The sequence below is a fragment of the Oratosquilla oratoria genome, chromosome 29 (assembly GCF_046742065.1).
Source record: "Oratosquilla oratoria isolate Oo_2021 chromosome 29, ASM4674206v1, whole genome shotgun sequence".
In the NCBI taxonomy this organism is placed as follows: Eukaryota; Metazoa; Arthropoda; class Malacostraca; order Stomatopoda; family Squillidae; genus Oratosquilla; species Oratosquilla oratoria.
In genome coordinates, this window is record NC_134805.1 from 23,375,351 (window position 1) to 23,400,169 (window position 24,819).

The following is a 24,819-nucleotide window of genomic DNA, read 5'->3' on the forward strand; positions in this document are numbered from 1 at the left end:
ATGGAGAAGTAATAAGAAAAGATGAAGTGAAAGCAATTGTTAAAATGATGAGAGCAGGTAAGGCACCTGGGTTGGACGGGTGTCTAAAAAGGGAGGCACAGTGATGGTTGACTGGCTGATGAGGTTATTTAATGTTTGTATAAAAGAGAGTAGAGTGCTGGAGGACTGGAGGAGTGCCTGTATAGTTCCATTTTACGAGGGAAAAGGAGACAAGTGTGAGTGTAGTAGTTTCAGAGGAATCAGTTTATTGAGTGTAGTTTGGAAGGAGTATAGGAGGGTTTTGATTGAGAGTATTAGGAGAGAAACAGAGGAAGTAATTGGTGAGGAAGAGTGTGGGTTTAGGACGGGTAGGGGTTGTGTAGATCAGATTTTTGTGGTAAGGCAAATATGTGAGAAAGCTTTAGGATTTTTTTTTTTTTTCTTAGCGAAGTGTCCGGCCACGCAGGAGGTCAACACGATCCTTTCAGTGTTCCCAAGCGGCCTATACTTAAATCCATGTTGTCTGTACAAAATTGTCAATAGTGTATTATGTAGCTGTGTAAGACTGTGACATAATTCTTGTATAATATTCTGAAGATTATTCCCTGAAGTCGAAACGTCAATTAAATATGGAAGGCTTGTTTTTGCCCACCCCCCTGAAATGAGATATGTGAGAAAAATAGAAAATTTCAGGAAGAAAATGAATCAGTGTCAAAATACTGTCGTGTTTAAAACAAGGTGTATGTATATATATATATATATATATATATATATATATATATATATATATATATATATATATATATATATATCATACAATTTCCATAACCGTCGCGCAGAGGATTCGAACCACTGCCAGTAGATCCAGAGAGTCCACAGCAGATAGATTACGAGTTCGTACACTTTTAGATCGTCTGTGGTTGAGTGGTCAAAGGCGGGTGTTGTGGACTCTCTTGGGTCTACTGGCAGTGGTTCGAATCCTCTGCGCGACGGTCATGGAGATTGTATGATTGATGTCGCTGTCCACTAGCGAATTATTCATATATATATATATATCTATATATATATATATATATATATATATATATATATATATATATATATATATATGTGTGTGTGTGTGTGTGTGTGTGTGTGTGTGTGTCTTTGTATGTGTGTGTGTGTCTTTGTGTGTGTGTATTCCCTATTGTCAATAATTTATCCATGCATAAATACTTAGTGCCCATACTCAATTCATGTATTGTACATTGTAGCAATAAGAGTAAGATGTAGATAGTAGAGAATAAATTGTATATAGCTAACTGTTATGGCAACATCCACCATGTGCATCTAAATATAACCATTGGCAGCTGCCAGAGTCTTCCTCGGGATTGTTCTGAGAATGTAACGCAGTCTAGACAAGGAAAGTAAAGACCAGCAAGCACAACTTCGTTTGTCTCAACGCCTCCAAACTCAATACAGATCACAACAACAAACTTACATCAAGCAAAACCCTGGTTCGATTCCCTAGGCGACTGTCAAAAATTATTTGTATCTTATACGCTGTTACTAGCAATTCACTTCAGGTGTTAACAACGACGAAAATCCATAGAAGTTTCGCACCAACCTTACTGATGGTCCTAGAGTTGAACTTGGGGACTCTGTGAAACTTAGGTAAGGATGGTAGTTAGCAGTTTAACTAGAATCTTCGGGAGTTACTTCAACTCCAAGTTAGAGGTCTTTTGAAGCTCCGATGGCTCAGTCGGTACGCCGTTGGTTTAGCATCTAGCGAAACCATGGTTCGATTCACGGGGCGACTGTCGGAAATTATATATATATATATATTATATATATATATTTTGGTGGCCCACCAGTGAGGAGTGTATTTTTGAACACCCAGATGGAGGAAAAAGAAAAACATGAAGAAGGCGGATGAACTCTTGAATCAATGACCATCCAACCTCGTTATAGGTCACTAACCAACGTGTTTGGTTTGGGTGTTTCCTAAGAAGATGCCCGTACCTGTGCGGTCATCTTTAAGTACATAATTATCTATGTAGACTAGGATGTCTCCCTTAAATCTGTTCGCAATAAACTCTCGGATATGTGCAGAGAGAAAATGCAGGGTGTCTGTCATCCTAATCTGGAGATTTCTGACACAATTATCGGTGATTTGAGTGTTCAGTGGGGAAAGGAATTCACCTGACACAGGGCAACAAGTCGGCGAGCATCAGAATGAAACCCTGCTTTGAGGCAGAGATCCTTGACGGAGCTTGGCAAACCTTGGATGAGGGTCGTGGCCGAGGCCATTATCATCGTCCGTGGAATTTGAAACGCTAGCGGAGTTAAGGAGGCAATTGCAGGCATCTAATTTCAGACGATGCCGGAAAGAAAGAACACCTGCTTCATTGTACATCTATTCATGTGGAACCGATGTTGGCAGGCCGAGGCCGGGACGGAGCGCTTGACACTCCACACGGGCTAGCTTGTACACTGTCTCCGGGGGGAGATCATGAAGGGCAGTGGCACCGAGGAGGAGCCGGGAGCGTACTAATCTCTTGGCGATGGGGATCAGCGTTTCCTTCTGTTAACCCCAGGTCTTGCTATGGGTGGCCAGGACGAGGTTGAGGGCCCGTCTAGCATTAATGGTGACCTGATTTATGTGACTGGACCACCTTCCGTCTCTCTGGGAGATGACCCCCAGATAGCGAACAGACTTTGCAGGGTTTTCGGGAGTACCACCGAATGTGATGTGTTTCCAGTCCGGACAGGCTGTATTATATCCTATCCCGTGAACTGGCATATGCACACTTTTTTTTTCTTTCTGTAGAGAGCGTGAAACCGAGGTTTTTATGGTGGGAAACAACCAGATCGACCTACTTATGGAAGAGAGGGAGTTCTGCCTTGTGTTCTTCGGGCGTTGATGCCTGGACTATCTCCACAAGGCTGTGTCATCAGCACAGGCCGTGACGACCGTATCCTTACAGCTTTCCCGACATCTGAAAGTAGCAACGTGAAGAGGAAGGGGGCTATGGCGGAACCTTAGGGGACATGCATGTCAACGGGCGCCGATGGGGTGAGGGTTCCTTTCCAACGCACCATCATGGAGCGACCAGGGAGGAATGACTGAACAGATTTGTACAGTTCCGGGTAAACCCCAAGAGCTTTCAGTTTTGAGGGGAGTTTGTCATGCCAGACAGCGTCGAAAGTTTTAGCAATATCCACAAAATGTTTGTAGAATCCTTCCCCCTCCTTTTTTTTTTTTTTTTTTTTTTTTTTTTTTTGAGGGGGAGGGGATGCAGATGAGCTTGGATATGAGTACAATTATTTTTTAATAGGGTCCCAACTGTGTTATAAGATTTAAGGACTGGTGTATATTTTCTGGATAGATGTGGGTATGGTGATTGGTCTGTAAGGCCATTGGGCCAGATGTGGTCAATTATGGTTCTCCATAACCAGGAACTGGATTAAAGTCATGGGTGAGCCTCTGTGTCAGCTAGGAAAACGACTGGTTGAAAAGTGGCCAAGAGAATCTACAAAACAGAAGGAAGGAGCTATGGTAACTTATATTTTTTTCCAATTAACAAATGTAGCTTTAACATCTTGCGAGTCAAATTCTCGCGTTCAGCATCGGATGCCTAATGTACGATGCATCACACCATCTACGTTATAGAATATAAAGTTACTACTATATTACTCGTTCTCTTCCGCTCGGAGTAACAATTAACACAGAAAACGTAATCAAACCAGTTCACAGAATTTGGGGGTGACTTAGATATAACTACAAAACACATATATAATCAAGACGCCGACGCCATAATCCTCGTATAGCCAATCGCGCCTCATAACGCCTACGTAGGCGACATCGTAATGTAGAGGTTAATTTTTTTTCTGGTTGCCCAGTGGATTATTGGAATGTGTCGACATTTGTATAATTATGGTGATGAACATATTTTGGTCTCTCTTTGCATTTATATGTTGGGTGAGATAGTCGCAATATATTTATAATATATCATTGAGCAATTGTGAGTAATAATAAACAAAATTAATGTTGAGAATTAACAATGGCGTTGGCAGTAAGAAGTAATTATAATGTTTATTGCATAGGGGAGGTCCTTCAGAAGAATAAGCAACTAGAAAAGTTGACCCAAGACAATGACAACGAAACTGTGTTGTGGAGAAACCATTTAACAGTGGAGGCTAGTCTGAAGACGAAAATAAATCAGAAGTCAAGAAAGTGAATGAAATGATAACTATTAAACGATAAATAACATCCGAAATGGAAGAATGAACAGATTTAACGAGAATAGGTGATTATGAGGATTTTGCTAAGTAAGCTGCAGTGTGCAGTGGTTTCTGTGATAAACGGTAGCACACAAGAATGTGTACAAATACAAATTAACTCAAAGTAATACTAAGCATAAATGTTAACAATGTGCCATTAGTGGGAAAATAAATATGGTAATAGATTATGACAAGAGATTGCGTCACACTGAAAAACCTTTATCAAGAGATAAATGAACTAATCAGTTAGACTGCTAGATTGACCTCGTGGCTTACTTCTGATATATATATATACATATATGCTTATTTTGTGGGCAATATTGTAAAATATTCTGTATAAAACCTTGAAATGAAATCCGATGTAATGCATTGCCGTATTACAAATATGTTGGAAAACTGCACTTAAGACTACTTCTCAGAAACTAGAATATGTTAGTTTACTATTGATATGAAATTATATGTAAATTATATTAAAATTATCTTTCGATATAAGGATATTATTAGAAATAAGTTGTAGATAAATTTTGCGTTGGAAAGACGTAAGTCACAGGCTTAAACGAAATAAAAATTATATACTTATAGAGGCAAACAAGGAAATATTTACAGACAGTATTTAAAATAAAAATATTAAAATATACACAATTTTTGTAGTCATGTACATAAACATTTACATAAACTAGGAAAAAAAAATCATAAGTTGCATTGACATGTAAGAGGAAAGTATGCCCGTTTGTCACGTAAATAAACGAGTGTTGTGAGTCGTAGATATCTTGAAAATCTTGTAAGATTTCTCAAGGCAACCATTTTTTCCGTACGTAAACTACGAGAAACAGTGATTATCAGCTATACTGGTAAACCATATAGAATACGTCATACTTTGTTTTAAACTTATGAATAGGAATGTGGTGCTAGGGAAAACTGAAACATATGGTCAGGTGCACATTGTTTTATTAAATTATTAGTTTTGTTCTTATGTTACTCGTCAGAAAATAAACGTAGGAAGAACTATGTACATATCCCAAGATAAGAATGAAACTGCATAAACATATTGAAAAGTTTATAGTAGCTCCTTAAGGCCACCATTGGGGACTTGTGTTCAAACTGTATACTTCCCATATTTATATTAATATTTGTCATATTCTAATGCTTATCCAACTCTGTTGTTCTATCTTTATTATTTGGAAACCTATGCCAAGTGTCTTTAAATATTCCCAAACCCGTTTTGTCAATTTCTTTCCAAATACAAAATTTTGGTAAATCTTTAGAAGTGCACACCTATGTGGTACAGCAATAAAAAATTAATGATTAATTTTGTAAACTATAATACATCAACATAATATGCTATTTTCTTGGCAGAAATCAGTAACAAAAAAGTTGCTAAAACTGATTTACTAATGAACAAAATCACAGCAGCTGAATAATACACCATTTTTATTTTGATAGATGCCAAGGCTGAAGAAATGAAAGAATCATAGATTTCTCCATTCTTACCTAATCTAACTTAACCCACCTAACCTAACTAACCTCCATAACCTAACCTATATTTAATAATTCAGTACCTGAAATTCTAAAGATCATCAGGGTCGTCATTGTCACGGATACTGATGGCCTGGTTATTTTTGTACCTTGGGAAATTAACAGAAAATGGCAGAACCCTGTGTTCAGTCATAAAGTCCAAGGAAGCCCTATTGTCTTTGTAACAGCGGTTATTAACCTCACCTGGAGTTGGAGACCACTCAGTCCACAATGTGAAAGCCATCATCTAACTGACAGTGACTGGACTGGACAGATGACAACATGGTGTTTGGACCATATCCTAGTGGCTTTGTTCGTTAGTAGATTTGCTTGTAGCAAGGTTTTTTGTTATTTATTTCTTCCAAGAAAATCATAATATTTTCATGTATTATAACTTACAAAATTAATATTTAATTTTCTAGTGCTATAATGTAGGTGTGTACAGCTACAATAATACCAAAATTGATCCAACTTTAATGATTTTTCTAATATTATTGTTGACATTATATACACCATTAATTTCACCCATATTGATATTGGTAAATATTATGTGATATAGCATTAGAAAATTAGATATTAATTTTGTAAATTATAATACATCAATCTATGTTTTTCTTGTGAGAAATCAACAACAGAAAAAATTGAAAAGAGTACAGTTTGAAAAGACATGATGAAATAAACCATAGATCCTATGGCAAATATGAAGGCTTAATGCAAGTTTCAAAACTCAAGGAATTGAAGGCCAATTTGACAGCAACAGTCCTTTTCTTTTGTAAAATTCAGAAAGAGAATATTGCTTCTGTTATTGCAAGCTGTGAACTCAGCTGAATGGTTTCTGAGTAGGGAATTTCATAAAGCAATGCCTTGTAAAAACACCTGAAATGGTATTTCCAAAGAAAGCTTACTTTTTCAAAGATATTTCATTAACCAGGAATACTGTTGCTGAACAGGTTGATGAAATGGCAGTTGATTTGAAACAACAGTTGAACGGTTTAAACATTTTTCTATTGCTACTGATGAGACTGTTGACATCACTGGAATAGTACAGCTTACAGTCTTCATCAGGGCTTACATGAGAACATAAGAATGAAGGAGACTTCAAGAGACCCTGTTGTTCCCTATCTGTATATCAACATTCTTTTGGGAGTTTATTTACAGACAGATACACAGGCAAAAATGCCTAAATTGAATTTCATGTGCATTGAAATACTGGAAAATCAGTACTTGGTGCTAACAATCATGGCGTCATCCAGTGTTTGATTTTAGCTCATGCAGCTTGGTTTCTCATAGAATTTTGTTAATTTACATCTGTGCATACACTGCTTTAAACATTTTTGTGCTACTAGATAATTTTTGGTTAAATATTTTGTAGTTGGGCCCCGCAGGCAGCAAGCCCTACACTTATTAATCTCAAATCACATTACCGGTACTCAGTCTTGTATAACTTCGGGCTTCATTCTTTCATAAATACAATAGACCTATGTTACATTGTCTTATTTTACATTGTTTTCTTTACAGGTGAGGTGTAGAGGGAACCGCCAATATGGTTTTGGCAGAGTTAGGCAGAAAAATTACTGATGCATTAAAATCATTGAATAATGCAACCATTATCAATGAAGATGTACTCAACAACCTCCTCAAAGAAATCTGTTCAGCCCTCATCCAGTCAGATGTTAACATCCGTTTGGTGAAGCAGCTCCGTGAAAATGTCCTAGCCACCATTGACTTTGATGAGATGGCGGGAGGCTTGAACAAGCGCCGAATGATTCAGAGCACTGTCTTCAGAGAACTTGTGAAAGTGAGTGTAATTTTGAAATATTACGGGTGTACTCGTAGTTACATTGGGATGGATGAGTGTGAAGATGATGCTCCAGGTCATCAGCTATTACAGGATAATAGTGCTCTAAACTATTTTAATGGCTGTAGATTTTATTTGTTAATCAAAAATACATTTTATTTTCTTTCCAGCTTGTGGATCCAGGTGTCAACCCATTTGTACCTGTTAAAGGTCGCCCCAATGTTATCATGTTTGTGGGCCTTCAGGTGGGTGAATGTCAACTCAAAGTTTATTTCTGTTACAACTTTAGTTCCATAACATGTACTTTATATACTCATATAAAAGCAAAACTTTTAGGTTATCTTCAGGTTGAAATTAGGGAGTAGACTATCACACTAATACACTGTGAAAAAGAGTGAAAAACAAGGAGGACGGTAGACTATTGCAAAAAGAGAGAGGGGGTGGGTATACCTGGATCTAGAGAACCCATTTGATAAAGTACCTCACACTCGAAGTATATGGAAATTGGAGCATGTTGGAGGACTGAGAGGCAAATTATTAGAATAGATTAAAGATTTTGAAGGAAAGATGCATGAAGACAGTAGTAAAGAACAATATGTCAAGCTAAATAGCAGTAAAGAGCAGAGTTCCACAAGGTTCAATGTTTTTGCCAATAATTTCTTGTCTATGTTAATGGCATGATGGAAGGAACAACAAGTTATGCCAGTATGTTTGCACATGATGCAATAATCATGAGAAGAGTTAGAAATGAGGAGAGTGGTAGAATATTGCAAAAAGATCCAGAGACTATTTTTGCATAGAACCAAGAATATGAAATGAAGTTCAATACAAACAAATTAAAGTACTGGAAGCAAACACATTACAAAAGCAAAAGAGGAGAAAGACTTGAGTGTTGTTGTTGTTGTCGTTCCCTAGACTGTCTGTCCGAGCAGTCCCGTCTCCCCAAGGAATGCCATAGCCGAAACTGGGTTTTCCCACAAATCCTTTATAGAGCGTATGTTGTGTTGTTTGCGTGCATGATTGTGTATAATGCAGTCTTCCATTATGTGTTGTATGGTATGGGGTGAAGTGTTACATCCTGGGCAGCTGTTCACAACGCAGTCATCCAGCCTCTTCTGGTAGCTTGAGTGTTGATAAAAGAACTGTCACCAGTGAGACATATCAGCAGGATTGTGGGAGAGACATACAGACTGCTGCAGAAGATAAGAGTGGTTTTCCACAATATGGATGAAGAGATGATGAAAAAGCTCATCAAAACCCTGATTCATTCAAGACTGGTCCCCATGGAGTGAAGGATATAAGCAAGATCAAGAGAATATAAAAGGCAGCAAGCAAACTACCCCCCCCCCCCAGCCTGGCAGATAAACCATATCAGGAGACACTAAAAGTACTGGGTCTACCAACTTTGAAAGATGAAGAGAAAGAGGTGATATAATTACAGTGTTCAGGTCAATAAAAGAGTTAAATTGCATTGACAAAAGAGATCTCTTGATTAAAGATGGGAGGGCTCTAAAGGAGCAAATAAAGAAAGACCTTATGTCTAACAGATATGAAGAAACACAGTTTTCCATATAGATGCATGAGAACAAATTAAGGAAAACATCATGTCTAGAGGATATGAAAAAAATACAAGTTACCATACAGAGAAATTGATACCTGGAATAGCTAAGAGGGTGATGTAGCCCAAGCTGAAACCATATATGAATTCAAATCTAAACTTTAATAATTGGGAAAGGATATAGACCAAATTGGAAACATATACAGTATAAACTTGAAGCTAGGTGTGATGAATTGAATAGCAGGAAATGGGATCCCACAAGCTTTGCTACTTTCCTTTATGCTACAATTAATTAAATAGAATTTTATAAATACGTACATGTGCAGGGAGACAATGTCATTTGTAAATAACATTTTATTCACTTAGTATATATTTTAATTTTTGCTTACAGATTCCAATACATGAATCTGATTATATTGGATTGTGCATGAATATGAATAACTTGTTCAGTCATTCTTAGGTCAGCTTTTGTTTGAATTATCCACATTGATGGAAAACAAATATTGTCTTGTTGACTTGAAAACTGGCATATACTCTGATGTTGTAATCTAATTATTATTGTTTTTTAGGGTTCGGGTAAAACAACTACATGTACAAAGCTGGCCTACTACTACATGAGAAAAGGATGGAAGACGTGCTTGGTTTGTGCTGACACCTTCCGAGCTGGTGCTTTTGACCAGGTGCGACAGAACTGCACAAAAGCTCGTATTCCCTTCTACGGGAGCTACACAGAAGTTGACCCTGTTGTCATTGCTTTAGATGGTGTTGAGAAGTTTAAGAAAGAAAATTTTGAAATTATTATTATTGATACATCAGGCAGACACAAGCAAGAAGACTCACTGTTTGAGGAAATGTTGCAAATCTCAAATGTTTGTGTAAGTATTATCAGGTAAAAACAAAAAAGGCCATTTTTTAATGAAAGGTGAGGCTGACAGGATGCACTGTAAATATACTTTTTTTCAGAGTATTATTCAAATCATATAATTACCTTTTTATATTTTGAACAGAAACCAGATAACATTATTTTTGTCATGGACGCGAGTATTGGTCAAGCATGTGAAAGCCAAGCCAGAGCCTTTAAGGACAAGGTTGATGTAGGTTCAGTTATTGTGACCAAGTTGGATGGTCATGCCAAAGGTGGTGGAGCACTGTCTGCGGTGGCAGCTACAAAATCTCCAATCATATTTATAGGTATGTATGTAAATGTTGTATTTCCCTTTAGGTTCACTCCTTTGATATATAATGTGACGCCAGTGCTGGGCGGATTTTACAAGGGGGCACCACCAGAGGGAGTGGTCGCGGTAGTGATAGACATGGGCAGAACGTAAAGAGTTCCTGGACATTGCTATTGTACCAAAGGCTTTTTTCCCCCTTACAGGGAGGGTAGCCAAAAAAGAAAAAGGCATAGAAATCACTCCCACCCATTTTATTTCCCATATATTCCACTCCCACCCTCCTCCCTCCCTCCTATTAGAAGGGATTATGGAAATCAATATGCACAGCAGTAGCAGGGGTGGCTAGCAAGTATCTTAGCTGACAGTGTAGAAAATTCCAGAGTAGCCACATTTCCTGGATTGAAAAACTGTACAATTAAGTCCCCCAAGGAGCAGTACTTTCACCTGCTTCATAAACCTCTGTAAGTGATCTTCCATCAAAAGGTCCAAAACATAAAACCAAACCACTCACATGTATGGATGACATGACAATAATAACCCAGCATAGCAGCCATAAAATAACTCATAAGAACATCCAAGCATACTCAGACAGGCTAAAATAATGACATAGAAATGATAGGATAGAGTTAGTCCATCTGAAATAATCACTTCATCAAACTACTCAGATATGTACAACATCCTCCTACAAATACTCCAAAACATATCCATACAAAAACATGTATACACCCAGATCACAAAGTAAACACTCAAACAGACTCCCAAAACTCAGTCCTACACCATATATTAGTAAGTCTGCAGACAACTCTAAAATAGGATGCCTTATTAGGTCAGAAAAAGATGCCGAGATTCTGCAGGAGGGTCTTAACAAATTGTTCACATGGTTGGTTAAATGGTAAATAGACTAAAAGTGCAGTGTTAAATATCGGTGTACACTACTCAGAAAGCAGATATACTTTAGCTGATTCCTTTTTAGAGAAAACTGAGTGCAAAAGAGACTTGTGAGTTCAAGTGAGTCCTGACCTTAAATCCAGGAAACAGTGAATTAGCACCAGGAATAGAGCTAATAGAGCATTAGGTTTGAATGCTAGGGTGGTTATGAATAAAAGTGCAGAGGTAATCATCAAACTATTTGGTGTTCTGGTGTTAGATCCATCCTTGACTGTGCTGTACAGTTTTGGTCTCCATCCTATTTAATGGATATCACTTCACTAGAAGAAAAGGTAAAAGGTGCAGATGGAGAGATGATAATGGAAGAGAAGGCAGTAAGGGGAAGATGGGCAGAATATTTTAGGGAGTTGCTAAATGGGAAGGAGGATAGGAAGGGAAAGATAGCTGCAGTGGGAAATGCTAAGAAAATGACCATGATGAGTGAGGAAAATGGAGGAGAAATAAGGAAGGATGAAGTGAAGGCAGTTGCTAAGATGATTAAAGCAGGTAAGGCACCTGGTCTGGATGGATACCATGCAGAATGTCTAAAAAAAGGAGGTACAGTGATGGTGGACTGGTTGGTGAGGTTATTTAATGTACCAATGTCCTACCACTTCAGTACAACTCAAATTCTTGTGTGCAGCATCAGGTGTCATATGTGATTTGCATCACACTACTCACATTATAAGATATAAAGTCGCTAGATTACTTGTTCTCTTTTACTCTGAGTAATAATAGACACACAAAACATGATCAAACCAGTTCACAGAATCCAGGGGTGACTCATGTACAACTACAAAAAAATACAGTAAACCCTCGATATAACAGACGATATGGAGACGGGTCTGTCTTTATGTCCAAAGATCCTTTATAACCGAGGATCTTTTATATATGATGGAAATACCAGACAGATACATAATATCCCGAGATTTGTCTAGTATTAGAAATTAAAGTAAACCCTTGATATAGTGGATGATGGAGACAAGGGTCTGTTGTTATATCCAAAGACCCGTTATAACCGAGGGTCCCTTGCTATGACATGAAAATCCGTTATAGCGAGGATTTGTCTGGTCAGTTATTTTATCTGTTATATCCAATATCAGGTATATTGAGATCCGTCATATCGAGGATTTACTGTAATCAAGACGTTGACGCAAGCATCCTCATGTACCCACTCACACCTCATGACACCTATGTAGGCATCATTGTACCGAAGTGGTTAATGTGCATACAAATGGTGTGAATGTAATGAAGAGATATAAAGAAAGTACCACGACTGCATTAGTCAAAATTAATTACCATGGATATGATTTTTCATTCACTGTATTCATCAGAAAAATGTGATGATTCACCATAGCACTTGGTAATATATATGGTAAGACAGCTTATAAAGAAGTAAAGGTAAATGTTAGATATAGGGGCATGGCCTTATGTATTTATTTTATTTTGTTTTATTTATTTATTTTTTGGGAGTTGCTAAATGTGAAGGAGGATAGGGAGGGAAAGATAGCTGCAGCGGGAAATGCTAAGAAAATGACCGTGATGAGTGAGGAAAATGGAGGAGAAATAAGGAAGGATGAAGTGAAGGCAGTTGTTAAGATGATGAAAGCAGGTGAGGCACCTAGTCTGGATGGATGCCATGCAGAATGTCTAAAAAAAGGAGGTACAGTGATGGTGGACTGGCTGGTGAGGTTATTTAATGTTTGCTGGAGAGAGGGTAGAGTGCCGGAGGACTGGAGGAGTGCCTGTATAGTTCCTCTTTACAAGGGAAAAGGGGACAAGTGTGAATGTAGTAGTTTCAGAGGGATTAACTTGTTAAGTGTAGTTGGGAAGGCTTATGGGAGGATCTTGATTGAGAGGATTAGGAGAGGAACAGAGGGAGTAATTGGTGAGGAACAGTGTGGATTTAGGAAGGGTAGAGGTTGTGTAGATCAAATCTTTGTGGTAAGACAGATATGTGAGAAAGCTATAGGAAAGGGGAAGGATGTTTTTTGGGCTTTTATGGATCTGGAAAAGGCTTACGATAGGGTAGACAGAAAGGCATTGTGGGAGGTTATGCAGATATATGGGATAGGAGGAAAGCATCTAGGAGCTGTGAAGAGTTTTTATGAGAGTAGTAGAGCTTGTGTCAGGATTAGAAATGGAGAGAGTGAGTGGTTCGAGGTAAAGGTGGGACTTCATCAAGGATGTGTTATGTGGCCCTGGCTGTTCAACTTATACATGGATGGGGTGGTGCGAGAGGTAAATGCAAGGGTAGTGGGTCAGGGATTGGAGATGGTTAAAGAAAATGGAGAAAAGTGGGAGGTGAGCCAGCTGTTGTTTGCGGATGACACTGCGCTTGTGGCAGGATCGGAGGAGGGATTGAGGAAGCTGGTGGCAGAGTTTGGGAGAGTATGTGATAGAAGAAAGCTAAAGATAAATGTGGGTAAAAGTAAGGTGATAAGATGTACAAGGGGTGAAAGTGGCAGTAGACTGGAAGTGAGCATTAAGGGAGAGCGACTGGAGGAAGTGGATAGTTTTAGATACTTGGGTGCAAATGTGGCAGGAAAAGGTGGAGGTAGAATGTAGATTGAGAGAAGCGAGTAAATGCCTTGGTGGATTAAAGAGTGTAATGAGGAATAGACATTTGGGAATGGATGCTAAGAGGAGACTGTATGAAGGGTTGATTGTGCCAACAGCACTGTATGGGGCAGAAACATGGAACATAAGAGAGGAAGAGAGAAGGAGTTTGAATGTGTTTGAGATGAGGTGTCTTAGAAGTATGATGGGGGTTACTAGGCTAGATAGAGTGAGAAATGAGGAGGTGAGGAGGAGAACGGGGGTGGAAAGGGAGTTGGGAGATAGGGTTGATGAAAGAGTATTAGGATGGTTTGGACACATGGAAAGAATGAGTGAAGAAAGACTTGTAAAAGAGGTATGGAAGGCAGATGTGGAGGGAGTGAACATGAGGGGACGTCCTAGGATGAGGTGGATGGATGGGGTGAAGGGGGCTTTGGGGAAGAGGGGAATGTCTGTTAAGGAAGGATGGGAGAGGACAGAAGACAGGGGTGAATGGAGAAAGGTTGTATATAGATGATGTTGTGATGCATGAGGTGGAATGGGCGTGGGGATGGGGGATGAGGTAGTATGTGTGAGCAAAATTTGATGCAGCCCGAAGGGATTTCTCCCCGTCTTCTCCTTTTATGCAATGGGGGGACAGAGAGAGGGGGTCGCCGATTTACTGAAGCGGCCTTGCTGTGGATATGCTGTGTCTTGCGACACTGCTTCTGACCCAGGGCAGTGGACAAGGTGCAGGGATGACCCGTCATCCAGGAGATGCTAAGATAAGAGGGAAGAGGGAGGGTGAAGGGGTGTGGAGTGTATTCAGGGATGGAATGGGTGGTAATGATTTTATGCCTTTTCCTTTTTGGCTACCTCCCTTGTAAGGGGGAAAAAGCCTTGGTATATGTATGTATGTATGTGTGTAGGACATGTAGATTACACTAACAGTGGAAGAACTAAGGTTAACTTTAGCATGAGGTATATATGAAATTCAGCTCATAAAAAGTAAATGTGAATGTTTATTCTTGAGACATAATCTTATTTGCTGATATGATTTTTCCAGTGGTCTTTTGGTATGTTTCAATGTGTAGAATCCTCTAGTAGTAAATATTGTCATTTTAATTTTCTTTCCACAAATGGGAGGGGGTGTCAATTTTTCCACAAGGTCAACTATGATATGGGTATGTATATGTTATAAAAAATATTTTTACTCAGGTAAGCCTGCTACACTGACCCAGGGCAGTGGACAAAGATGCAGGGATGACCCGTCATCCAGGAGGTGCCAAGATAGGAGAGAGGGTGGAGGGGAGTGGAGTGTATTGGGGATGGAATGGGTGGAATGGTTTTTATGCTTTTTTTTTTTTTTTTTTTTTTTCTACCTCCCTTGTAAGGGGGAAAAAGCCTTGGTATATGTATATGTATGTAAGCCTACTACAACTTCTTTGCTTCTCCAGGTACGGGTGAACACATTGACAATTTTGAAGAATTTAAAACTAAACCTTTCATCTCCAAGTTGCTTGGTATGGGTGACATTGAAGGCCTCATAGAAAAGGTAAGAGTAAAAAAAAAAAAAAAAAAAAATGCTTATAAATTGTATTATCTAAATTTAAGAAAACTTATGACAAATATGTACCATAGAAAGGTCTGCTTTGATTACCATTTATTCTGGTATATAAAACTATACTTGAAGCATGCTAGAAACACCACAAAAAGGAGGTAATTCCATAGACAATGTGAAAAAACAAAACAAGATCCTAAACATTTTACTTATTATATGAAAACAGCCCATATGGTATGTAAACAAATCATATATGTGAGGGGAGAATGGTTGTGATTGGACAATAAATTGATACAACTCAAAAGAATTTCTCCACCTCTTCTCTATGCATTCATAAGAAGACAAAGAGGAAGGTCACTATATAAAGGAAGTAGTAGGAGCAAACCAGCATAGGCTGTCGAGCCCAGCTGTGGATGTGCTGTGTTGTGCTACGTCACCTCTGACCCAGGCAGTGGGTGGGTAGAGCAGGGAGTGACCTCTCATCCACAAGGATGAAAAGGTGGAGGAAATGCAGTCCAGAAACAGTGTCAACCACTTGGGATTGCATCTTCACACGGAGTCTATGTTATCGACAGGAGAATATAGGTGGCAGGGAGATGGTTCTCTCTGATGTCAGCCTCATAGCACCACCAAGTACAGTTACCTATCATTGAATCCTTGATAAGATTAATAGGGGTCACTTACAGATTAATGCTTTATTTGTGCAACAGGATTAAGATTTTTTTTTTTTTTTTTTTTTCAGGTAAATGACCTTAACATGAAAGATAATGAAGCACTTATTGAGAAACTCAAGCATGGACACTTCACTTTGAGAGACATGTATGAACAGTTCCAAAATGTGCGCAAGATGGGCCCAATGTCTCAAATTATGGTAAGATTATATTTCATGCTTGTTCTGAACTCCTTTTATGAACTTTCTTTGATTTAATTTGGATATTTTTATTTGTTTTATTTCCTATTTGTAGAGAACTTTGTAAGTAGGAAATAAATGAAACCTTTCTAGCCTTCCAATAGAGGGGAGTTTGCAATACTAAACTGAATCATCATCATTTTATATTTGATGTAATCATTGCTGAATTAGAATACAGCAGATCTCTTGTTTTAAAATATTACCATCACAATAGGACCAGTCCAGTATGGCAGCAAAGTATTGTCTAGTGATGCTCTGATTCCTGCCAAATGGGTGATGATGTAATCATTAAATCCTAAACTGTTTACTAGATATAGGTTAAGTTTGTATCTTTTTGTAGATGTTCTGAATCTAGTTACCTTTGGTGCATTGCATGGAAAGTATTCCCGTGTCTGTAACCCTGCAAAGGTTTGAGCTGATAACCCTAATCAGGTGCTTGTAGTATTTAGGTTATGTATGCAAACAACAAGCTAGATTTATAGATGGCATTGACATCCCCCTAAATATGCCAATGCATGCTGGATTTAGGTCTCCTTATCAAGTTGATCATTGTTTAGTGTGCATGATCACCTCTGGACAGTTTGTAAATTGTTCATTGTTGTATCCTCTGAAGTTAGTTCACATGCTATTAGGTATCAAGTCAAGCCCCCCCCACCCATGTTCTCTAACAGAAATGGAAGGGACAGTAAAAAAAAAAATAAATAAATAGATAAAGAACTCGGACACAGAAGACCCAGATATCATCTCAAACATCCATCTAAAATATCTGGGCCCAAATGAATTACAGGTCTTGACTGATACATTCAAACACTCATGGTTGTACAACAAAATTCTAAGAATCTGGAAAAGGAGCCCATATTATATCCTTATTGAAACCAAACAACATATACATACATATACCAAGGGATTTTCCCCATTACAAGGGAGGTAGCCAAAAAGGAAAAGGCATAAAATCATTCCCACCCATTCCATCCCTGAATACACTCCACACCCCTCCACCCTCCCTCTCATCTTAGCACCTCCCGGATGATGGGTCATCCCTGCACCTTGTCCACCAAAAAACCCCACATCCTGCAGACCTATCCAATTGCTATCCATTATATCTGAGTTAATGGAAAGACTAATAGCGAAAAGAAACCTAATTAATTTCTCCACCGGTAATCAATAAATTGACACAGCCCGAAGAGATTTCTCCCTGTCTTCTCCATCTCTGAATGAGGGGACAGAGAGGGGGACACCAATTTAATGAAATGGCCTTACTGTGTCTTGCTACACTGCTTCTGACCCAGGGCAGTGGGCGAGATGCAGGGATGACCTGTCATCCATGAGGAGCCAAGATAAGAAGGAGGGAGGGGTGGAGGGGAGTAGAGTATGTGGGGATGGAATGAGTGGGAGTGGATTTTAGGCCATTGTTTTTTGGCTACCTCCCTTGTATGTATGTAATCAAGCCTATTCCTTTTCTACCCCCGCATTGTATGGTATAGGTAGTATAAATCAAGGTGGTGAGGAGCATCCACATGGAGGGCATAGCTGTGGCAAAAGCCATCATCTCCTCACTATGCACTTGGACTGTTGGGGAAAGTAACAGACGCTCCAACTACAAAGATGCAAAATCAAGCATACTTCTGATTTCACCACCAGCTCACTTGTATACATTAAGTTGCAGCTGATATTCCTGTATTTGGGATTTTCTAGGGAGAAGACAGAAGATAGGGGTGAGTGGAGAATGGTTGTGTATGGATGATGCTGTGATGCAAGGAAGGAAGTGGGTGGGGGATGGGGGAATTAGGAAGTGGTTTGATGCAGCATGAAGGGATTTCTCCACATCTCATTTTTTGTCTGAGGGGACAGAGGGGGGTCACCGATTAAACAACGTGACCTTGCTGTGGTGCATTTGTTGATGACGCAGGGCAATGGGCGAGATGCAGGGGATGACCCATCATCCAGGAAGAGCCAAGAAATGAGGGAGGGAGGCTGGGGGTTGAATAGGAGTGTAGTGGGTGGGAATGAAATGGCTGGGAGTGGATTTATGCCTTTTGACTTTGTCTACCTCCCTTGAAAAGGGGAAAAAAAGCCTTTGGTATATGTATGTATGTACAAGTACATATAGGTCAAAGACATACATACATATATCAAGGCTTTTTCCCCCTTACAAGGGAGGTAACCAAAAAGGAAAAGGCATAAAATCATTCCCACCCATTCCATCCCTGAATACACTCCACACATACACACCCTCCCTCTTCCCTCTTATCTTAGCACCTCCTGGATGACGGGTCATCCCTGCACCTTGTCCACTGCCTTGGGTCAGAAGCAGTGTCGCAAGACACAGCACATCCACAGCAAGGCCGCTTAATTAAATCGGCGACCCCCGCCTCTCCGTCCCCCCATGCATAAAAAGGTCAAAGATACACAAGAAAAAAAGGTCAAAGATACACAAGAAAAAATATTTTAGTACTTATTTCATCCAGCAAAGGTTAATTAATGATCATTCTTTTCTTTCATTTGACAGAGTATGTTGCCAGGTTTTAACTCAGATATCCTAACCAAAGGAGGTGAACAGGAAAGTATGGCAAGGCTCAAACGCTTGATGACCATCATGGATAGTATGACAGACAGAGGTAAATAAGGCTGAGATTCTGATTATATTATTTTTTAGTGGTATGAGTTCTTTTGTCAGCATTTTAAAGTAACTCTATCATGCAACTGGATTATGGTATAGGCAATAATCATTTTAGTACAACTCCTAATGATGTTTTGATGCATTGCTTCTGACCCAGGGCAGTGGGTGAGATACAGGGATGCCCCATTATTCATGAGGAGCTAAGATGATAGGGAAGAAAGGGTGGTGGACTTGGCTACCTCCCTTGTGAGGGGGAAAAAGCCCTTGGTATATAGATAGGTAGATCCTAATGATACACTGAGTCATGAGTAATAGTAATAATACACTATAAACTGAATTACACATAAGAAATGGACCATTTCGTTACAAAATGAAACACAAACACAATAGCCTCAGACCACACCCACTATACTGCAAAAAGAATACATACATACATATACCAAGGCTTTTTCCCCCTTACAAGGGAGGTAGCCAAAAAGGAAAAGGCATAAAATCATTCTCACCCATCCCATCCCTAAATACACTCCACACCCCCTCCACCCTCCCTCTTATCTTAGCACCTCCTGGATGACGGGTCATCCCTGCACCTTGTCCACTGCCCTGGGTCAGAAGCAGTGTCGCAAGACACAGCACATCCACAGCAAGGCCGCTTCATTAAATCGGCGACCCCCCTCTCCGTCTCCCCATGCATAAAAGGAGAAGACGGGGAGAAATCCCTTTGGGCTGCGTCAAATTTTGCTCACACATACTACCTCATCCCCCATTCCACCTCATGCATCACAACATCATCCATATACAACCATTCTCCATTCACCCCTATCTTCTGTCCTCTCCTGTCCTTCCTCAACAGACATTCCCCTCCTCCCCAAAGCCCCCTTCACCCCATCCATCCACCTCATCCTAGGACGTCCCCTCATGTTCACTCCCTCCACATCTGCCTTCCATACCTCTTTCACTAGTCTTTCTTCACTCATTCTTTCCATGTGTCCAAACCATCCTAATACTCTTTCATCAACCCTATCTCCCAACTCCCTTTCCACCCCTGTTCTCCTCCTCACCTCCTCATTTCTCACTCTATCTAGCCTAGTAACCCCCATCATACTTCTCAGACACCTCATCTCAAACACATTCAAAACAGAATACAACTCAGTGATAACAGTAATTCTTACCTTGAGTTTCACTGACTGGAAACCTACAGTTCCAAAGTAGCTGGCAATGGATTTCAGAGTCTCCCATAGATCCCCCTGGGAAGAACCTGAGCTGATGTCTGCATTGTATTGGTGTGAGACTGTTTTGTTATCTCTAATTTGCATTAGTAGGAGGGGAACAGTCACCAGTTGTCTTCTGTCTTTGTGGGAAAAGGTGGAGGAAATGTAGTTGAATTTGATGGAGATCTTTTTCCTAAGACCAAGTCCCTTTGTAGTTTTTCATTTTGTTGGTAATATTTGGATGGGGTGAAAGGGGCTTTACAAAAGAGAGGAATGTCTGAAGGGGAAGGACAGGAGAGGACAGAAGATAGGGGTTAATGGAGAAGGGTTGTGTATAGATGAGGCTGTGATGCATGAGGGGGAGTGGGTGGGGGACGGGGGGTGAAGAAGTATGTATGAGAAAAAAATTGACGCAGCCCGAAGGTATTTCTCCCTGTCTTCTCCTTTCCTGCATGAGGGGATGGAGAGGGGAGGTCGCCGAATTTATGAAGCGGCCTTGCTGTGGATGTGCTGTGGCTTGCGACACTGCTTCTGTCCCAGGCCAGTGGACAGGATGCAGGGATGACCTGTCATCCAGGAGGTGCCAAGATAGGAGGGAGGGTGGAGGGGAGTGGAATATATGGGAAATGAAATGGGTGAGAGTAATTTCTATGCCTTTTTCTTTTTGGCTACCCCCCTGTGTAAGGGGGAGAAAGCCTTTGGTATATGTATGTATGGTAATGTTTGTGAAATGTAGTGTAAAGGGATTGTGGTGTTTAGGATTCTGGCACAGAATTGTGTTCCTGTCATTACATGTGGTGTTCTATTAATTATTATGGACAAATATTTTAGAGCTTTTGAATGTAATAGGGGAGAAAGAATACTGCCACCAAGTGTTCCCACTTGAGTCATAAAACATAACAAAAATGGGACAGGGATAGAACTAGGCATTGTGCTCTCTAGGTCTCTATAGCTCCAAAGACCCTAAAAAAAACAAAAGCATCAGAGGGTGTGGGAGTAGTTTTCCAACCAGAACCCTAAGGTTTGGATCTTTTAATGTGCATGGATGTGGCACAGATGAGAGTAATAGGGAAGAGATAGGCAGTATGTGAAAAAAAAGATGGATGTTTTTATACATTTTTAAATTATTTTCCAGTTTTCTGGTGTAGTGGGCTTAAAGCTAGTTTTGGAGAAATGTTTGTTGATGTCACATTGTTGTTTTGATTATGGCATTTTGTCCTTCATGGGTGGTTGGCAATGGGGTAATTTCGAGTTTTTTTTTTTTTTTTTATGGTATTTTACCACTCTCCATATGTTGCCATGATCAGTATTTCATCTATTTTATTGATTAGTTTTACCATGATTTTTTCTGTTTATTGTTAATTTGAAAATAAACTGAACAAGCAGAAACAACTTAAACAATTAAAGCAAAACAACACTAATAGAATTAACATCTATGTATATGCCAAGGACTTTTTCCCCATATAAGGGAGGTAGCCAGTTAGGCTCACACCCACTCCCACCTATTGGACATGGAAAGAATGAGTGAAGAAAGACTAGTAAAAGAGGTATGGAAAGTAGATGTGGAGGGAGTAAACATGAGGGGACGTCCTAGGATGAGATGGATGGATGGGGTGAAGGGGGCTTTGTGGAAGAGGGGAATGTCTGTTGAGGAAGGACAGGAGAGGACAGAAGACAGGGGTGAATGGAGAATGGTTGTATATGGATGATGTTGTGATGCATGAGCTGGAATGGGTGGGGGGATGGGGGATAAGGTAGTATGTGTGAGCAAAATTTGACACAGCCCGAAGGGATTTCTCCCCGTCTTCTCCTTTTATGGATGGGGGGACGGAGAGGGGGGTTCGCCGATTTAATGAAGTGGCCTTGCTGTGGATGTGCTGTGTCTTGCAACACTGCCTCTGACCCCGGGCAGTGGACAAGGTGCAGGGATGACCCGTCATCCAGGAGGTGCTAAGATAATAGGGAGGGTGGAGGGGAGGGGAGTGTATTTAGGGATGGAGTGTGTGGGAATGAATGATTTTATGCCTTTTTCTTTTTGGCTACCTCCCTTGAAAGGGGGAAAAAGCCTTGGTATATGTATGTACTTTTTTCTAGTTTATATATTTACTTATGTATTTTTATTTATCTATTTAATTCAATATTATTTTCTTTGTACTTTAATACAGAGCTAGACAGTCTGGATGGCAACAAGTTGTTCACCAAAGAGCCTGGACGGATGATTCGAGTGGCTCGGGGAGCTGGTGTTATGGAGGTCGAGGTCAAGGAGTTGCTCAATCAATATGCAAAGTTCTCACAGATGGTCAAGAAGATGGGTGGAATGAAAGGACTTTTCAAGGGTAAGAAAACCTTTGTAGCTAGTTACTCTGCACTGTTATCACTGTGTCTCGCTGCATTGCTTCTGACCTGAGCAGTCGGTAAGAGATGAGGTTGATCCTTCATGAGGAGCTAAGAGGGAAACTGGGTGATGGATGGAAGTGGAATGGGCATGAGTGGATGTGTGCCTTGACTGGTTACCTCCCATATAAGGGGGAACAGGTCCTTGGTATGTAGATAGATTAGTAGGTATGCATTCATGTAACAGTATTATTAAGTGTGCACACATTTAACAGTACTAATGGGTTTACCTACATGTAATAGTAGTGCTGGATGTACACTTGTTTTATGAAAATTTGTCTACATAACTTTGCATCCTTCTAGAAATGATTGAATTTCTTGCAGGTGGAGACATGAGCAAGAATGTGAACCAGATGCAGATGACACAGTTGAACCAGCATATGGCCAAGATGATGGATCCACGTGTGTTGCAGCACATGGGTGGCTTGAAGGGCCTAGAGTCCATGATGAAACAACTTCAGCAGGGAGGTGGGGGTCCCCTTGGCAAAGGACTCTTTAATTAAGATTAAGGACTCATAGTGCCTGACAATAAAATAGCAGTGATACTTTTATTTGTAAAATGTTATTTCTTATTTGGTTATTACTACATTAAGATGTCAAGAGAAATTATATATAGAGTATTATTCCTTAATTAAAGACAGTCTTTTCTTTATTGTTTTTTAATACCCTTAAAAGAAGTTTGTACCCCATACCAGGGGTTATATGTAGTCATTACTCTATGGGTGGGGGATGGGGAGTGAGGTAGTATGTGTGAGCAAAATTTGACACAGCGTGAAGGGATTTCTCCCTGTCTTCTCCTTTTATGCATGGGGATACGGAGAGGGGGGATCACCAATTTAATGAAGTGGCCTTGCTGTGGATGTGCTGTGCCTTGCGACACTGCCTCTGACCAGGGCAGTGGACAAGGTGCAGGGATGACCCGTCATCCAGGAGGTGCTAAGATGGGTGGAGGGGAGTGGAGTGTGTTTGGGGATGGAATGGGTGGGAATGATTTTATGCCTTTTTCTTTTTGGCTACCTCCCTTGTAAGGGGGAAAAAGCCTTGGTATATGTATATATGTATTACTCTATGGACTTTAAAGGCACCCCTACAAACAATAGCCATATATAATTTGTGTCAAAGACCTTCACAAATTATCTGCCTACACCAAATCCAGAATATAGCATTAAAATGTTCAATAATACAGATGACTTAATGATAATAACCCAGAACAGCAACCACAAAACAGCTGATAAGATCACCCAAACTTATTTAGGTAAACTCAGCAGCTAAAATAAAATAAAGATGAAACCTCCCCTCAGAAATCAAATAAACATCCAATGACAAAATGAAATGGCCAACTTTCATTGGACAACAGCCAAAAAATCCCTGAAGCTTTCATTTGATACTTGCGTGGTCTTCAGCCACATACGGAGAGTAGAAATCAATTGGGGTCTGTGTGACAATTGACACTTCAAATTTTATCTCTCTTAAAAGCATTTAATGCAGTACTTCTCAATGTGGGGCATATGTCCCACTGGTGGGCAATTTGTTTTTTCAGGTCAGCAATATGTTTTTAAGGGAGGCAATTGAGGGCAACTGAGGAAGTCTGGGTATAAAAATTTTGTTTTTATTTTCAATTGTTTTTTTTTTGTTTTGTTTTTTTCATTGGTGACTTGTTCTTTTGAAGGGTTTTTTAAACCAAGGTTTTATGCTTTTTCAGCTGAAGGGTATTTTATTTTTCAAATGATAAGAATTGTATACCACCACATGGGGGGGGGAGGACATCAGGATTTTAAGGTGATTAGGCGGGGCATGGCCAAAAAAAAGATTGAGAACCAGTTCTTATGGAAAAAAAATTACAAATTGAGCACATTGGGGTTGGGGGAGGCAATGCTATTCAGGGTCATTGTTGAAACATAAAACTGGTAAATCCAACTTGGGAAGAATCTGGGAGGGAAATGATGAGTTTTTCATGTCTGACATTGCTCAGATTAGGAAACAAAAGATCAAAGTTCATTTTAGTTTGTTCACAAAGTGTTCATTTTTTAAACTATATACCAAGGTTTTTGGAATGGTTGTATATGGATGTGATGCATGAGGTGGAGTGGGTGGGGGATGGTGGGTGAGGTAGTATGTGTAAGAAAAATTTGACGCAGCCCAAAGGGATTTCTCCCTGTCTTCTTTTCTGCATGAGGGGACGGAGAGGGGGGTCGCCAATTTAATGAAGTGGCCTTGCTGTGGATGTGCTGTGTCCTGTGACACTGCTTCTGACCCAGGGCAGTGGACAAGATGCAGGGATGACCCGTCATCCAGGAGGTGCCAAGATAAGAGGGAGGGGAGTGGAGTGTATTAGGGATGGAATGGTTTTTATGCCTTTGTTTTTTGGGTACC

The 24,819-nt window shown here is 39.9% G+C and overlaps 1 protein-coding gene across 2 annotated transcripts; it reads left to right on the top strand.

The window, feature by feature from the left end:
- The first annotated feature begins 4,937 nt into the window (after window positions 1-4,937).
- On the top strand, window positions 4,938-23,096 carry Srp54k (signal recognition particle 54k). 2 transcript variants are annotated; one of them, XM_076211902.1, is made up of 10 exons: window positions 4,938-5,093; window positions 7,276-7,555; window positions 7,726-7,800; window positions 9,683-9,988; window positions 10,121-10,304; window positions 15,211-15,308; window positions 16,057-16,185; window positions 18,734-18,842; window positions 22,218-22,388; window positions 22,771-23,096. In XM_076211902.1, exons 2-10 carry the CDS (start codon window positions 7,301-7,303, stop codon window positions 22,947-22,949), a joined length of 1,506 nt encoding a protein of 501 aa, XP_076068017.1. In that variant the 5' UTR covers window positions 4,938-5,093; window positions 7,276-7,300; the 3' UTR covers window positions 22,950-23,096. The 2 variants fall into 2 exon arrangements, with proteins under 2 accessions (XP_076068017.1, XP_076068018.1); XM_076211903.1 differs by having other exon boundaries at window positions 4,950-5,053.
- The last annotated feature ends 1,723 nt before the right edge of the window (window positions 23,097-24,819 follow it).

Coding starts and splice junctions, on each gene's coding strand:
- Srp54k (XM_076211902.1), top strand. CDS start 7,301: ATGGTTTTGGCAGAGTTAGGCAGAAAAATTACTGATGCATTAAAATCA. Junction 7,801..9,682: donor TCATGTTTGTGGGCCTTCAG/GTGGGTGAATGT, acceptor ATTGTTTTTTAG/GGTTCGGGTAAAACAACTAC. Junction 9,989..10,120: donor TGCAAATCTCAAATGTTTGT/GTAAGTATTATC, acceptor TATTTTGAACAG/AAACCAGATAACATTATTTT.